General features: G+C 36.0%; 1 protein-coding gene across 7 annotated transcripts in view; it reads right to left on the bottom strand.

The window, feature by feature from the left end:
- Positions 1 to 18,338, bottom strand: part of LOC106881110 (uncharacterized) — an 86,726-nt gene that overhangs the window by 12,741 nt on the left and 55,647 nt on the right. For 4 of the 7 annotated variants that reach the window (XM_089351780.1, XM_089351781.1, XM_052967889.2 and 1 more), the window contains exons 2-5: positions 10,665 to 11,060; positions 6,789 to 6,868; positions 5,305 to 5,337; positions 532 to 567 (exon numbers count right to left, since the gene is read on the bottom strand). In XM_089351780.1, coding sequence (XP_089207906.1) covers positions 532 to 567; positions 5,305 to 5,337; positions 6,789 to 6,868; positions 10,665 to 11,060 — 545 coding nt within the window. The remainder of the gene's footprint in view (positions 1 to 531; positions 568 to 5,304; positions 5,338 to 6,788; positions 6,869 to 10,664; positions 11,061 to 18,338) is intronic. The other 3 variants (XM_014931350.3, XM_014931349.3, XM_014931352.3) reach the window with 2 other exon arrangements.

Genomic DNA, 18,338 nt, shown 5'->3' with positions numbered 1-18,338 from the left:
CTAACGTTTCTGCCAGCTCGCCGCCTTGTACATATATTTGTGTGTGTAAATGTGTGTATGAAGTGTGTGTGAGTGTACGAGTGTGTGTGCCATTTTGAACTGAGAGATGGAGTACCTAAATCTGTGTTGTTCTAATGTTATAGCGTGTTCTTAATGTATTAACATGTTTATGATGAGTGAACATATAGTACAGGGAAAGTGTTTGTTCATGTTGTAGTATTGTTGTAGTGTCCTGTTATATGTTTCGGTATTTGTGGAAGTTTGGTAGACATCATACATGGTTGGCCGTGTCATTTAGAGCACAAAGTAGTCATTGACTGGTTTTCTAGTATAGTTAAATCAGGATTTATACAAAGGTAACTCTCCACAGAATTTTGATTTAAGTGTTCCCACCATCCTAGAATGCTTCAATGTTGGTTGGGTTTATATTCAAGATATATCAGTAACCTACTGATATTATTAGAATGTAAGCAGCTTCACCAGGAACAAGGCAGTTGAAAAATTTAGGTAAGTGTTAGAAGTGTGGGTTACCTGGAGTAAGATGGCGGGCCAGGGCTGTACTGGATACTGTAAGTAAAATAGAAATTTGAAACAGCTCTGGTACATTACTGAGTCAAATACTGAGCGGTGCTGATATCATAGGTGTTAGTGGCAGTGGCAGTGATTTGAGTATCTGGGGTCAGTGGTATTAGTTATGATGGAAGCAGGGTTAATGTGAATCATGAGAGTGTTGTGAGTGGTTGCGGTGTGTGTAATAGTAATCGTATGAGGTGTGGTTTCAGTAACAGACACACAAGAGAGTAAGAAATATAAATCGGTGAGGAATAGAGTAAGGTGCAGGGTTAAGTTAATGTGGCTGATAGAAAGGGGAAATGGTACGGTGAAAACTAGATGACTTATTAATCAGTTCACCACAATAAGTTTAATAACCATTTGTTTTAAATAGCCATAAGACTTTTTTTTTAAAGAGGTGTAATTTAATCAACTTCATTATATTACAAGTATTTATTTATTTACTACCAGAAAAAAAAATCAATAATAATGTTGGCCATATTTGAACTTGAAATGTAAATTGTAAAAGTAAATATATGAAGTCTGGTTGTCAACCATGTTTTTTACGTCCTTAAACTCATCACCTTCACAATGTTAATCATCATAATCTTTAGTTTTACATTTATATTTCCAAGCTGCCATATGTGGAACTGGTTTGTTGTATAATATTTTGTCACTGATCCTGATCCTTTGTTGTGTTATTTTATAAGACAACACAGAAGTCAGTTTACAAAGTTGGTAATAATTCCACAGTGACTAGTACATCACCCCATTCTTTCCACGTTTCATGGGCATATTATTTCACAATTCCAAGGTAAACTGGAACAAACTTACACTACCATATATTTGATGTGTGCTCAAACACACTACAGGAGTTTTGCTGCATAGATTTAATTCAAAATTTTACATTTCTATAGCTCACCAAGCTATCAGAGCATGGATACAAGAATATTGTAGAATACTGTACTTACAAAATAGCAGTTTCCTGTCTGGGGTGACAAATATCTCACATCAACTTAACATATTGTAATAAGCACAAGAGTTTAGGAGACATATACATATTATTTATTTAGATTTAAAGTCCTCCTGCACTGTGAAACACATGAGGCAGAATGCTCAATCTATCATGATCAATCTGCTGCAGTTCTTACCACTCACATCCAACAAGCTCTCATGTACTTGAGGTGTTTCTGGAAAATTTAGTGCTAGGTTTTCTTGGAACAGTTCTTCTATTTTTCTTTCTTCTGGTGTCCGTGTCATTGCAGTCTATATATATCAAGTGACTGGCTGGCACAAAACATCACTTGACAGTTATAACTGATGCAGCACCATGTTTTGCAGTGGCTGGGATTTACTTCACAGAAGGATTACCTCATTTGTAATTCTATCTCATCAGGTGTATTTGGGGAATTTCTCCTAATTCTAAATTGTCTCAGTCAACCAATCTGTCAGTTACAGGTACCAGGTCATCTAGGAATATTATCTGTGATATATAGTTGTCCTATCCATGAAATTTGAGTTAAGTGCAATCAGTTATGAGTCCCTTAACATTACATTATATTTCATATCAGTGTACTGGCTAAAAGAAATAATTGTCACCTGTCCTTTGCAATGTCTTCTTCAATTTCTGACATTAGGAAAAGAAACTTCAGTTCTTATCCTACAAGGCCCAAATGAAGTTGAATGAAAATCAAGAGAGGAATTAATAGGTTATTATTGGGAATGTAATACAAGCAAATGCAAAGAACCAGTTTTCAATCACACGACTGTTAGTAACAACAATGCTGACTTACACTAAGTTGCGATATTATTTGAAAGTTACATTATCTATTGTGCATAGAATTATTGACTACATCTCTAACCATCAGCATTAAGTCATAAACCGTATACTGCACACTGCAATATCTACTTCATATTTTACCATCAACAGCAAAATCCATATTAAGTGGCATTATTGACAGCAAGTTGCACCATTTATCATAACAAGTTTCAACATTCCCTGAGAAGTTTACAGCATCAACACCAAACTTTAAGATGTTTATCAATAAAGCAGTTTTGTACACATTTATGAACTTGCAACACAAATCAAAAAAAAAAAAATGGGAATATTTTGTATGAGAGGAGAAGAAAGAAGGTAAAGTGAAAGAATTTTCAATTCTCTTTTCCTTTTTTCATGATACAAGATTTTGCAAAAAATGCCAGTTATGAAATAAAACCTAGTGGTTTCCTTCAACATCCTATTTCTCTCTATCATCAACATCATGGCTATTATTGTTATAACAATCTATATACAACAATATCAATCATTATTATCATCATCGTTGTTGTTGCCATCATCATCATCATCAACATTGTTACAGGTCCTATAAAACAGCATCTCAGGTCTCCTTCCACCTTCTTCTACCTATATTTCTAAATCACAGCCACTATCTACTATAAAACCATGCCAATTCCCCCACACCACAACATATGATATTCTATATGGAGAACCAACATATTTGTTTGTCAGTTGCATTTTCATTTCCATTTCCATTGTATTTCACCTTAGCAAAACATCCAATCGATCTCATGCAGCCTATTCATCAACAACATTTCTTTTTCAACTTCAAATATCTCTTTACAAAACAAGATGTCACAGTTCTGGAGGCAGTGATAACCAGGTTATACACTCCATATTTCATTGCCGGAGACTGATCCATGGCAACATGGAACATGGACGTTAAATGATGATGATGATGATGACGATGACGATGACAACGATGATAATGATGTGGGTGTTGATGATGATAATGAAAGATAAATATCATTTTAATTTAAATGTGGCAATATTTTACAATTCATCTTCATAATATAATCCATTTTGCAAACAATCTTTTTTACTATAGGCACAAGGCCTGAAATTTTGCAGGACAGGTGCTAGTCAACTGATTCTTATTTTATCAACCCTAAGATACACTGCATTTGTTTTAATTAATTTTGAAAATAACGAAGAATTTACTTAAATAACTTCGTCATTATTACAATGGTGTTTGGAGCATAGATTAATGTGAAATTTTGATATGACATTTTAATTTGGAGAATTTTAAAACAGGAAAATTGAATCACAGAACTAAGGGTGATTTCAGAAAGGTTGGTATCAAAACAGTTAATAATAGTAATAAGAATAATTTGTTGCATAAGTTTTATGTTACATGTAAAAAAAAAACTTTGGGAATAGAAGAATGTAAAGGTAAAGTGGACCTAGTACATTACTGGATGTAAGGCAAAGTTGAACTTAGAATTTAAACGGTTACAACTAAATACCACAAGCTCATTGCTAAATCATTATAAATTCATTCCAGCTTTAGTAGCTCCAATGATGATGATGATGATGATGATGATGATGATGATGATGATGATGATGATGATGATGATGATGGTGGTGGTGGTGGTGGTGGTGGTGGTGATTGTGGCAGTAGCAGTAGCGGTGATAGTTATGTCAGTACAAATGACGATGACAAATACATTGATGAGGGCTATGATGTTGACAACAATAGTGAGGATGAGTGGTGATGGTGGTGGTGGTGGTGGTGGTCATGATTTCTTAAACAGGAATGAACTCCCAGATTTATAGAGCTGAAGAAGTTGGATGTAGCATTCATAAGGTGGAAATAGTTTCAACCAGAAATGGAAATTAGATATGACAATTTACTGTGTATTTACTGCATTATCGTTATCATCATCATCATCATCATCATCATCATCATCATCACCATCATCATCATCATCATCATCATTAATATTAACATTGTTGTCATCATTGTCAACAACTACAATAACATTAATAACACAGCAGCAAAAACAGTAACGTCAACAAATTCAAGCAGTTTAAAACATAATAACAGCAACAACAGGAACACCAACCTAAACCAGTACAATTATTTATTTAACACAATGACAATAAAAATAGAACTTTACAACAAAGTACAAGACAATGCATGGAACAGTGTGAATGACAACAATAAGAATTGTGACAACAATAATAGTAACAACAACAACAAACTAGATAAATGAAAGATGACATCAAAGATGAGTCATCCCTTTTGTGTTTTAAAGTAAATTTTGTTATGATTTTTACTAGAATGAAATGTTTACAAATATATGAGGTATTATGAGATGGTGTCTAAACATAATGATTGTTTGATGATTGAAGTTGTGTGTGTGTGTGTGTGTGTGTGTGTGTGTGTGTGTGTGTGTGTGTGTGTGTGTGTGTGTGTGTGTGTGTGTGTGTGTGTGTGCTTGCTGACTATAAATGAAGGGTAATCTGTTTCTCACCAGGCATAATACAACATAAATGAGGGTTCAGGGACAAGACACAATAGCAGAGAAGACCAAAGAGATTAGGAAGAATGACTAGAAATATGGACAGAGATAGGTATGAGGGTGGAAACATGTATGAGGTTGAGTATTCATATGGATGAGTATTCATATGAGTACAGGTATGATGATGAGTATTGATGATGAATATTGTAAATGATTACAAATAGTTATAAGGTTGAGTGTTAATTTTATAATCAAGAGACTGAGTAGAGGTATGTTTGAATACAAGCATAAATATAAGAACAGTATTCACAGACATTATTGCTAAAACTGTGGCACGATATATTTCTTTGGATCCAAAAGTCTAGTCTTCAGTGATGTGACAGTGTTGACAAAAAATAAAAGCTGAAATTTGTACACGTGACAACAAAGAAGAACATGTATAGATTTTACCTCAAAAATGTTGGTGTAGTTGGTCTGGTTGGTCTGAAATGTTTACAAAGATTTCATTAAGTTAACATTTCAGATCAACAATGTTCAGATGAAAAAGACAAGGAAGAAATATTTTAAAATGATAAATAAAATTAGTGACATAGGCATGTAATGGTAGTAGATGGTAGGTATAGTATAGGTAAGTGATAGTGGTATATGGCCTTGTGACTGTAGTGGATAACAGCTAGTGAAGAGTTACATAATGACAACATGGACATGTGCTGATAGTGGTTGATAGCAAAAGTAATGGTAAGTGACAGTGATGTGGACAGATGATGACAATGGATAGTTGCTACAGCAGAGGTAAGTAGTAACAGTGGTGTGGACATGTGATGGTCCTGAGTTGCAGCTACATTAGAGGTGAGTGAGGTGGTATAGATTTATGGAGGTAGCAGATGGTGGCTATAGCAGAGGTAGGTGACAGTGGTATGAAGATGTGATTGTCATAGATGTTAGGTGATAACAGTATGGGTATGCATTGGTAGCTACAGAAGAGATAGGTGAGTGGTACAGACATGTGGTTGTAGTGGTTAGTAGCTACAGTAGAGGTAGGTGATGGTAATATGGATTGTTACCATGGATTGTTAACAGCAAATTAAGGTGAAGGTGATATGAACATGCAATGATAGTGATTGTTAGAGTAGGCAAAGATGACAGAAATAGGAATTTGAAATGATTGTAACCTGGAGAAAAAGATTGGGTAATATGATTCATGAAGGAGTCTAAAATTCATGGGAGGTGGCTGAAGTAGAGATGAACAAAGGTGGTGTGCAACTAGCTAATTCAGAGGAACAAACACCATTTTAATAGCAATAGAAGTAGAGAGAAGCAACAGAATGACTCTAAGCTAGAGGTTGTTGTGTGTTTGTGAATGAATTATTGTAAATCAATTGAAATGTTTTCTTTTGGATACAGTCTAAAATGTTTGTGGATGAGCAACTGCACTATTACATATAAGTATGTAGAGTACCAATGTAGGTCTTATTTGAGCTATGTATTCAGTCAGTAACTGATCAGAAATTAAATATTTTGGGGGCTTTGAAGTGAAAGCCTGGTCTTTGAGTTTGGGTTATATTAAAGATGCAGGATTGTCATGAGAAATCATCAGAAATTGTGGTGTCAAACCTTTTAGCAACTTTGAATACCTCTGGTGTTAATATGTAATGGTAGTAGATGATAGCTAGAAATAAAAGTCACAGTGGTATAGATGTGTGACAAGAGAAGATAGAATAGTAGTTTATAGGGGCATTTTTATGGTAGTTGATGGTAACTAAAGATGTAAATTATAGTGGTATAGCTTTCGTTTCTTTTACTCCAGCACTTGACACTTCTCTTTGGTACAAAACCAAACTTACTTAGTCCTGTTCTTGTCACAATACTTACTTCTTGCAGCTACCACCACCAATAGCAAAAGAACTCCCTTCAGAAATCTGTAGGAATCTTACCTGGGACATTCTTGGATTTCTGCTATGTCTTGAGACTCTGATACTCGTATGTCACAGAGATTTGAAGAATCATTGCGAAGCTGGAAAATAACAGCTAAACATCTGAGAATTAATCAACAATGATTAGATCTTATATTTTTATTTAATAGTAGATGAATTGATATTAAATTACAAATATAGTTCAACTTTTTAAATGCACTTTACATATAGGTGCAGACATGGCTGTGTGGTAAGAAACTTGCTTCTCAACCATATGGTTCCTGGTTCAGTTCCACTACATGACACCTTGGACAAATGTCTTCTACTATAGCTTTGAGGCAACAAAACCTTGAGAGTGGATTTGGCAGATGGAATCTGAAAGAAACCAGTCATGTATATACAGGGTGGGCCAAAAGTCACCAGACAGTAAATCAAAATTCCATAAATACTATCTGTAATTCTGTATTGGCTCAAATGGAAAAATATGTCACTCATGAAGGACATCATTTGAACAACTTTTATTATGTTTCATATTTAGATGCTTTTATTAAATTCATTCAGTTGTTAAACATATATAAATCTTGGAATTAAATGGTTTTGATTTATTGACAGGTGACTTTTGGCCAACCCTGTATATATATATATATATATATATATATATATATATATGTATGTATATATATATATATATATGTATATATATATATATATATATGTATATATATATATATGTATATATATATATATATATATATATATATATATATATATATATATATATATATATATATATATATATATATATATATATATATATATATACAGTTGAGATGGAGCCCCAGTGATTCATTACAGTACTTATCTGGCATACCTAATCATTTAGATCACCCGTGAACTAAACCCCCATACTTTATATATATATAATAAGTAGCAGGCTTTAAAAAATAAGTACTGGGGTTGATTCATTCAACTAAAAATTCTTCAAGGTGGTGTTCCAGTATGGCTGCAATATAATGACTGAAACAAGTAAAAACTAAAAAATAAAAAATACAAAAATGAAGGTGAAGGCATAACAAACTCATTCTCTCTTTCTCTCTTTTTCTCTCTTTCACCTTTTAATCCTGTTTATAAACAAATGTTTCTACCACCCCACCCAGTAAACTCCATTTGGTATATCCCCCAGTTCATCTTAATTAACAAATATAATAGCTTGGAGAAATATTTTGTGCTTCTTCACATCTACACCCTGTAGAAAACTGCCCCTTTATTCTCTCTTGCTAAACTTCTGTTAAATTAACTAGTTGGTCTACCCTAGGCTAAAGTCATTAATTTGTTGGCTTGATGATAAAATCTCATGTTTGTTCTCAAGGACTGAATTTAGTTTTGTCCTCCTATATATCAACAAACATTACACACTGGACATTAACGGCATACTCAGTGTAAAAATTTACACATTGAAAGACCACATAAATATACTGTGACATACATATATACACGTACAAGATTCTTATGCAGACAAATTTCCCAAAACAAGTATACACAATATATAACACACAACTAAATCAGAAAGATGTATAACACAAGTACATGTCCACACAGACTCCACATGCACCCATCCATGCATACTTCACCCTACACACAGCACAACACACATGTACAATTCATGCACATATATACTTTCACTTAACACAACAAAACAGAGTTGTTATACACACTCATATTCACCCAACACACATACACACCATAAATATTTGCAACATGCATACACACACAACCAAATATACCTCCACAAAAACACACATTCACATATAAATACCAAATAAATTTACAACAACCAAGCAACCAACACACACACACACACACACACACACACACACACACACACACACACACACACACACACACACAACATGGACACATATCTGCAGGAATTGATTTCTTCTAGAAATAAGGAGATAAGCCATTGAAAATTGTTCACTCTTATCTGATTCTAAAAATTTCTATAGGCTTCAGTAATTGCAGAGAAAAGCCTAATATGTATGTATGTGCACATATATATATATATATATATACATATATATACACATACACACACTCTCTTAAACACACATATACAGAAAGAGAGACAAAGAGAGAGAGGAGGGAAGGAGAGAGAGAGAGAGCTAGCTTTCAGCACTGTTGAAAGCAATGGGGGTAGGTGAAGGAAAGACCTTGCCCAACTCATATTTAGCAATATTTCTTGATGTTGGCACAATGCCACCAACTTATAAAGTAGGGATATAGCTGGTTGAATAAACCCCAGTTCATACTTGATTCTAAAGACAGTTTATCAAACTTAGAGAAATAAAAACAAAAGTCGGCTTAAGTAGAATTTAAATTCAAAGTAAAAACAGATCATACTAAAACACTGCAAAGCATTTAATCTCGCTGGTTCTTTACAACTTGTCCCATTTCTTAGGTTTCCAAGTTTAATAAAACTGCTAATAACAATAATCTGTTGACTTGACCACTCTTTGCAAGAGATGAGATGCAGTTGATCTGACTGACACCAGTGCATCACTGGTGTCAGTCAGTCATTTTTATGTCTTTTATTTCTTACATTTTACTTGTTTCAGTCATTAGACTGCAGCCTTGCTGGAACACACCACCCTGAAGGATTTTTAGTTGAATGAATCAACCGCAGTACTTATTTTTTTAAAGCCCAGTACTTACTCTGATGTCTCTTTTGCCGAATGTATGTATGCATGCATGTGTGTGTGTGTGTATGTATATATATGTATGTATATATATATATATATATATATATATATATACACACACACATATATATACATGTGTGTGTGTGTGTGTGTGTGTGTGTGTGTGTGTGTGTGTGTGTGTGTGTATTTATATATATATATATATATATATATATATACAGAGTTGGCCAAAAGTCACCTGACAGTAAATCAAAACCATTTATCAAAATCTCCAAAGGCTTATTAAAAAGTCAAACTTTGGTTAAAAAGTTGGTCTTTCAAACACCTAGTTCCATTTTCTTTTAAATCCTAGTGAGCAGCACTTTGGGGAAGTGTTTTTTTGCCATAAGTAACTATTTGCAACTATAGTCAACATAATTAATTCGAATTGTATTACTGGTATTGACTTTATTGACCACTGAGAGATGCAAAACTAATATAGTCCCACTGCATTACTTGTTTTTGAACTCAGAATATACCAAGATGAAACTAAACACATTATGCCATTCAATCTGGCACTTTGCCACTGTATCACTCAGTATATTTACAATGTATGATTCAATATTAGCACAGGATTAAGGGAGTAGTAGAAGCTCCCTACAGTGCACCAGCCAAACTGCTTTACATTATTTACTTTCTTCCAACTGTGTCCTATTGATTTTTTTCAAAACCTCCAGGGTCAAGCATGAGTTTTTGGAGGTTTTTAAAAAATTTTTTATTAGAACTTGTTTGAAGACTGAGTTTTGGGATTCTTTTGTACCATATTATGAGTGAAACATCTGTTAATTCCCTACTTACTGCCAGAGCTTCTTTTAACTGAGGTAAATTCTTCTCAGGTAAAACAGTTTTTATTTTATATCACCTTGTAAAAGAGATAGTGCAAGTGAAATGTATCAACAAGTTTAACGAAGCAACTAGTCATGTATTAGAAATAATTCAATCAACTATACCCTCTCCTCTACAAATTATACCAGTGTAAAAATTATTATTTATCGCCAACATGGATGAAACACTAAAGACTAGATCTTCAAATGCACAACAATTACTGGCAATATCAAATAATTTTCTTCAGATTTCCTTTGTTGGGAAAGTGGAATTACAGGATATAAAGAAGAGGCTGTGGGATGCTTTAACAATAATTACAACAGGAGCTACTTACCCCTAATATGGGCCTCGTATACAATTCTCTCACATATCTCCGCAGCAGAGACCTTTGCCGAGCAAACTGTGACCTTTGGGGGCAAAGGTGACTTAAGGCACCGCGAGCGATAACCAAAATCCCTGCCCCTATCAGGACAGGCCCTGCGTATCGGTTGACATGCTCATTTTTGTAGTCCTCAAGGTTCTGAAAAGTCAGTGATGTGATAATAACTCCAACAACCAGCAGCAACAATCCAGATATAATGTAGCATAGAGCATTTTCTAGTAAGTAGGCACAAGGGTTCCCTACTGGTGGGTACAAGCTAACGTCCATCGGCTGTCGCCATGTGAATACACCTGTAGCTTGCATGGTAGTGGGAGGAGGCAGAGAAACTGGTGAGAGGGGATAGGAAACCTGAAAGAAATGGAAAGAAAAGTATTATTTCATATAGGCTTGTGGGCAAATTACAATATGCTGACAACTTGCATTGGTGGTGTCACACAGTAGGATGATAAAGGGGTGTGATCAGTGTTGTGGTACTTATGCTGTTGAGACAGCAGTGTTGTACACTGCTGTGGTATACTAGATGTTATACAAGGGTGTGGTCATTGCTGCAGAACCCTGATGTGGTATAATTTTGTAAAATAGTTCTGTGATACAGTGAGCTACTGGTAGCAATGAAGGTGATGATGATGGTGATTATTGTCATCACTATCATGATGATTTATCTACTAATTTAAGTTTCCAGTATATATATATACACAGTACATAAACAGCTACTCAACAGAATAGTACAGTCAACAATAAAGTATAAATATACACACACACACACCTTTTTAATCAACAACTTGCTACCAACCAAACAGAAAGGATATAGAAAGAGAAGCTATAGTTGCAAAGACTAGTTTATAGATAATATAAGTAAATACATGCTTAAGGAAGCCAAATCAAGAAAATAAAGTCCTGTCAACAACCAGGATTGACTACAAGAAAAGCCTTTGACACAAATCTGAACAGTGAAGAGTCTCGAGATCTATAAAATCTGTCCAATAACAACATTGCATAAAAGAAAAATTATTGAAAAACAACACTAACTCTAAACCACAATCAAGGATCCCTGACACCAAGATCCATCAAAATCAAGAGTGGAATTTTTCAGGGAAACTCACTTTCACCATTGATTTTCTGTATTACACTGGTACCACTTCAGTACTTTATTCAATAACAGTAACTATTTATATGAAACAGAAAATAGTAAATTGAGCTATCTGTTTTATATGAATGATTTAAAAATTTTTATCAAGAATGTAAAACAAGCTGCTCTACTAACCATTATAAAAAGTTTCAGTGATAAAATCAAAATGGAGTCTGGATTAAATAAATGTGCCAAGGTTACATTCACAAGAAGTAAGCTTATTGTAACACTTAACATATGCCCAATAATGACACCTAAATCAAGGAGCTTAACTGAAAAGGCACAGACAAATACCCAGGAGTGAATGAAGATGATGACATAACATTCTGCCAGAAAAGAGAAAAATGGAAAAGAGTATTACAGTAAAGTAAGAATCATACTAAAAACTGAACTAAATACATAACTGATTTTAACCATCAATACTCAAATTACAATATTATAAACAGGACAGTAAATGAAATTATGAAATTAGGCAATAAAACAAGAAGAAAAGCTAACATATCTATAATACACCATTCAAAGGCAGATGACAATTTATTTACCTACCAAGAGTGGAGGGATGTAGAGGTTTTGTACAGTTCAAACTAGTTTACAAAATCACTACCATGGACCTAGACATCTATCTTTCAATACCACAAAACTCCTTTCTAGGAATTGTCAAACATCATCAGGAAAAACTATTCTTAGTTATGAAAGAAACAAGAAAATTTTTTAGAAGAACTATCCCCGAATTAACACAAAATGAAACTGAAGCAAAATCTTTTGCACACGGAATAAAACAAAAGTCAAAACAACATGGCCTTGATCCAATAGCTCATGGTCCAATAGAATAACTGAAATAGAATGATCTTCACACACAATACACAATCTATACAATAAGCATATAATAATCTAAAACATCACAGCTTATGCAACATATACTATACAAAATAAACATGCACAATCCACATTATACACACCATGCACCACAGAACAAATACTCATATGACAAAATCAGAACCGATACCCCGTAACAAAACAAACTGATGCAGTACATCAACAGGAAGAGTCTATATTCCCTCAGTCCCCACAAAAATAAGAACATAGTGCTGCACACACCTCAGAAACATGGATGTGCAACAAGTGGTGCAGTAGAAAGTCAAATGAAACTACCAATGGAAAGCAAAATAATGTGTGGAAAAGAGGACAAATGAATTAACTACCTCCAAAGTTGAGTACAGTAAGCTAGTACAAAAAAGTATAAACGCAAGCATGACTATGTCAGTAAAAGAGTGCATTTGGATGTTAGCCAAGATTGTGAATTTGAAGTGATTAAAAAGTGGTATGAACACAAGCTAGAAGCTACCATGGTGAATAATAATTACAGAATTTTATGAGATTTTTTCACAGAGACTGATCAAACTATCAAGCAAGGAAACTAGGCATGATTGTAAAGGACATAGAGAGTTAACATACCAGTAATAATCAGAGGACTTGGAATAATCAGAAAGGGACTACAAAGATTCATTAACAAAATCCCAGGAAATTTCACCCAACAAGAATTCAGAAAACTAGCCCTTTACTGATCATTGATTTTGCAACTCCATATGATATTAAGTGGATATCAAGGAAGCTAAGAATATTTAAGAATATTAGGACCCATCCAGAAAGAAGCAGAAATTGTGGAACCCAAAGGGGATAGTTGTTCCTATGGTAATTGGTACAGCTTGCATAATGTCCAAATTGCTACATAAGTGGCTGAAGGATATTAGAACTGAAATACATACTGTGTACTTTCAGAAAAGTGTCATCCTACATTCTACATGAACCCTAACAAGGATTCTTGAGAATTAAGGAAACTTGTTGCCACTAAACTTCAGGATAACATCTCTGATTTAACATACACTAGATTTTGTATGATGATGATGATGATGATGATGATGATGATGATGATGGGGAGGAGGAGGAGGAGGAGGAGGAGGAGAGGGGAGGGGGAGGGGGAGGGGAGGGGAGGAGAGGGGAGTGGGGAGGAGAGGAGGAGGAGGGGAGGAGGAGGAGGGGAGGAGGGGAGGATGAGGAGGGGAGGAGGAGGGGAGGAGGAGGAGGGGAGGAGGAGGGGAGGAGGAGGGGAGGAGGAGGGGAGGAGGAGGAGGGGAGGAGGAGGAGGGGAGGATGAGGGGAGGAGGAGGAGGGGAGGAGGAGGAGGGGAGGAGGAGGAGGGGAGGAGGAGGGGAGGAGGAGGGGAGGAGGAGGGGAGGAGGAGGGGAGGAGGAGGGGAGGAGGAGGGGAGGAGGAGGGGAGGAGGAGGGGAGGATGAGAGGAGGAGGGGAGGAGGAGGGGAGGAGGAGGGGAGGAGGAGGGGAGGATGAGGGGAGGAGGAGGGGAGGAGGAGGGGAGGAGGAGGGGAGGAGGAGGGGAGGAGGGGGGAGGGGATGGGGAGGAGGATGGGGAGGGGATGGGGAGTGGGATGGGGAGGGGAGGGGAGGGGGAGGGGGAGGGGGTGGGGGAGGGGGAGGGGGGAGGAGGGGAGGAGGAGGGGAGGAGGAGGGGAGGAGGAGGGGAGGAGGAGGGGAGGAGGAGGGGAGGAGGAGGGGAGGAGGAGGGGAGGAGGAGGGGAGGAGGAGGGGAGGAGGAGGGGAGGAGGAGGGGAGGAGGAGGGGAGGAGGAGGGGAGGAGGAGGGGAGGAGGAGGGGAGGAGGAGGGGAGGAGGAGGGGAGGAGGAGGGGAGGAGGGGAGGAGGGGAGGAGGGGAGGAGGGGAGGAGGGGAGGAGGGGGAGGAGGGGGATGGTGGCTTAAAATTTTGGCACACAAGACCAACAATTTTGAAGGGATGGGATTAATCAAAACCAACAACCCCCAATATTTGACTGGTACTTTATTTTATCAACCTTGATAGGATGAAAAGCAAAATTGAGTCAGGTAGGAGCTGAAACTAGAATTTAAAGTGTTGGAACAAATACCACAAAGCATTTCTTCCATCTCTAATGATTCTGTCAATCCATACTACCCTAATGTATATACGATTTCAGTACACTGGTATATATGTATATCCCAGTATACAACTGTATGCTTTACAATACACTAATGCATGCAGTATGTACACCAGTGTATATATACATTACAGTTCATCAGCATATACATTATAACACACTATTGTATTTTGCCATAGAAAATAGTTATACTCTGCAACCTATATGATTTATTACACTTAGCTTCATCCATAATATATTTCTATAGCCATAACACCTATCCATCACCTTCTTACTTGACATCAACTTCCTTACTGCTTGGACTCTGCTGAGGTTGAGAGTTAGTTACTCTATAAGTAACATCCTACCCACCACCAAATATGGTTATTTCACAATTTAACTCCACCCATCATAGCAAACAGATATTTTATTCAGATATTACTGCTGGTTGTCTTAATATATCATCACTACCACCGCCATCACCACCACCACATTAACTTCACTACTACTGCTGCTGCTGCTGCTGCTGCTACTACTACTACTACTACTACTACTACTACTACTACTACTACTACTACTACTACTACTACTGCCACCATCAGTAAAACAAAAGTGAGTAAGGGATCCTCTATGTAGTCAATTGGCCTACAAGAAAAGCAGCCAAATCTCCCTCAAATCCATACTTTGCCATCTTAAAAAGGGAAGGATACAGTAGATAATGTAGTCTGAGATAAACTATGTTTGAAATAAAAGATGGGATGGACATGGCTGGAATATGCTTGACTGAAGAGCTGTTAGAACAGGTTTGACATAAACTAAACAGTAACAACAAAACTAGTGAATATATAGGATGGTATGTGGTAGTGAAACATAAATAATGACTATCTCACAGTAATAATTAGACTATGATTTTCTGATGAAGTCTAATAAGACTAAAACTTATCCAGAGTTGTCACCATAGTGCTAAAAGTCAATCTCGTTTCTCATCATATTGCATATTTAATTTGAATTGGTTGCCCTAACCCTGCTTTCTTTTTATCATAATTATTTTCATTACTTCAGATGTAATTTTAATTAATTATAATTTCATGACTTATTACATCAAATACAATAGGACCCACTTTAGTGCTGTATATGAGATATGCAAGATGTGCCATACTGTATGTATTAAAGTGAAATATAGACAATGAATGTAGGGTGCTATATAAGATGTTTATAAGGGATATAGAGGAGAATAGTTGTGAAATATGGGCAATTGAGCTGGAGGATATCTATATGTGTTGAGAGTAAGATGTAAATCTATAACAGTGAAACAGGGACATTGAATGTAAGGACTATATGAGATATGTGTAGGGTGTACGGTAGCATTGAAAGGTCTTTATTGACATATAGGTAAGATGGGTTAGATACAGTAGTAAAACATGGACAAAAAATGTGGGTGACTCTTTGAGGTGTTTATATGTGATGTGATTAGGTCAGATCTGCAAAGCTTGATCATTATATTTATGTAGTATGAGACCAATCCAATACATTCCATTCGCTCAAGATAAAAATGGGGTTGATGTGATGATGATGATATTAGTAATGATGATACAAATATATATGTTAGTACATACACGCAGACAAGGAGAAAGTTCAGAGAGTTATTACATCTGTTGTTAGCAAAGAGTTTTTCAAAGAGAAAGGCAGATAATACAATGCTTCTGTACAACTGTGATGTTGCATGGTAATGAGACATAGGCCCTGAATTCAGAGGCTCTGTGAAGACTAGAATGAAATGAAAAGAGCATGCTCCATCAGATGTGTTATGTCAGATGTGCTATGAAAATAATGGAGTACAGATGAAATGAAGGAAAAATTGGGTACAAGAGGAATCAGATGTAAAGTGCAAGAGAGGTGTTCTGTTATGAGCATGTGCTGAATATAGATGACAGTCAAATAAAGAACTGCAAGGGTATTAAAGGTGGAGTTCCAAGAAGACATAAGTTCAAGTGGTGAAAGCTGATCTTGTTATACTGAGCTTCACAGAGAAGATGACAAAGAATGAAATAACTGACAACATGCTGTGATGGAGAAGGACTCACAATCCAAGCAAACATTGTGAAATCAATGTTAAAAATGATTGTAGTAATGGAGGCTAGGAGGTAAATGTGTGTGTGTGTGTGTGTGTGTGTGCATATAAATATATATATATATATATATATATATATATATATATATATATATATAAATACACATAGGTGAGCACATAAGTGCAAAACAAGGAGGAAAAAATAGTACTTGAATACCAAAGGTAGAGTAATATGCATTTATATTAAGCTGCAAAATCATCACAGAATGTTACTCAGAGTTTCACATCCCCATTTGTCGGACAGTTGTGATGAAAGTTTTCACTGTCCAACAAATGGGAATGTGAAACTCTGAGTAACAATTTTATGATAATTTTGCAGCTTTAATAAAATTATATAAGTAACAAACATATTTAACTAACCTAAATTTTGCTTATGCCTAAACACTGCTTGGTGCTAACATTTCGTTATTTTCCTCAATTGGGCAATTTACCAGTGCAAAACAGTCAACATTGTTGACTAAATTTTACATAAAGTTATTGCTTTATACAATATGTTTGTTCAGAGTTGCCTCTCTTAGGTACATCCCATTGACAAGATGGGATGTTTCAAAGACTTGAAACATCGATGTCTGGGATTTCTGATAGATGGCAACACTGAACCAACCAGGTGTCTTCACACCTTTTCTCCATGATAGCTACAGTGAATTTGCTTTCAGCAGTTAAAATAAGTCACAAACATATTTTAACTAATCTAAATTTTGCTTATGCCTAAACACTGCTTGGCACTAACATTTCATTATATATATATATATATATATATATATATATATATATATACACACACACATAATTGTCCAAGGTGCATTACAATAGGATTGAGCCCAGGGCCATGTAATTAGGAAGTTAACTTCTTACCACACGACCACTCTTATACCTAGGAATGCATTTATATATGTGTATGTATACTTATGTGCATATATATGTGTATGTGCCTATATTTGGGTCTCTCATTCAATATGTCCTTGCCAAGTCTGCACTTGTCACCCTCTTACCTCTATGTCCTTCATCCCTCTAGTACTTATCTCTCCAGCCATTCATATCTCCATCACTGCCCCACCCTTCTCTTTACTCAATCTCTTTTTTCCTTTTGCTATATTATTCTGCTGGTGTAACTAATGGAGACAATACCAGATACTCCATATCATTAACTGTCTGTATTGCCAGTCACCATTTTCATCCCCTACCAGCCATTTGCTGTTCACATCTGTCACTCACTTTTACTATTGACCACCTTTACCTCTATTACTTTCTAGCACTCTGCTCCAACCTTCACCTGTACTTCTTGATTATTTTCCCATTATTACTCTTTCTTCTCACTTTCTCCAACAAGTAGTAACATAAATCAACCTCATATAATACAATGCAACTTCACAAGTGTCAGTCATGGTAAAAATGTATCCCTACATTTTGTAAAGTGG

This window comes from Octopus bimaculoides, chromosome 5, assembly GCF_046866305.1.
Source record: "Octopus bimaculoides isolate indiv1 chromosome 5, ASM4686630v1, whole genome shotgun sequence".
Taxonomy (NCBI): domain Eukaryota; kingdom Metazoa; phylum Mollusca; class Cephalopoda; order Octopoda; family Octopodidae; genus Octopus; species Octopus bimaculoides.
This window is presented reverse-complemented; position numbering and strand designations above follow the sequence as displayed.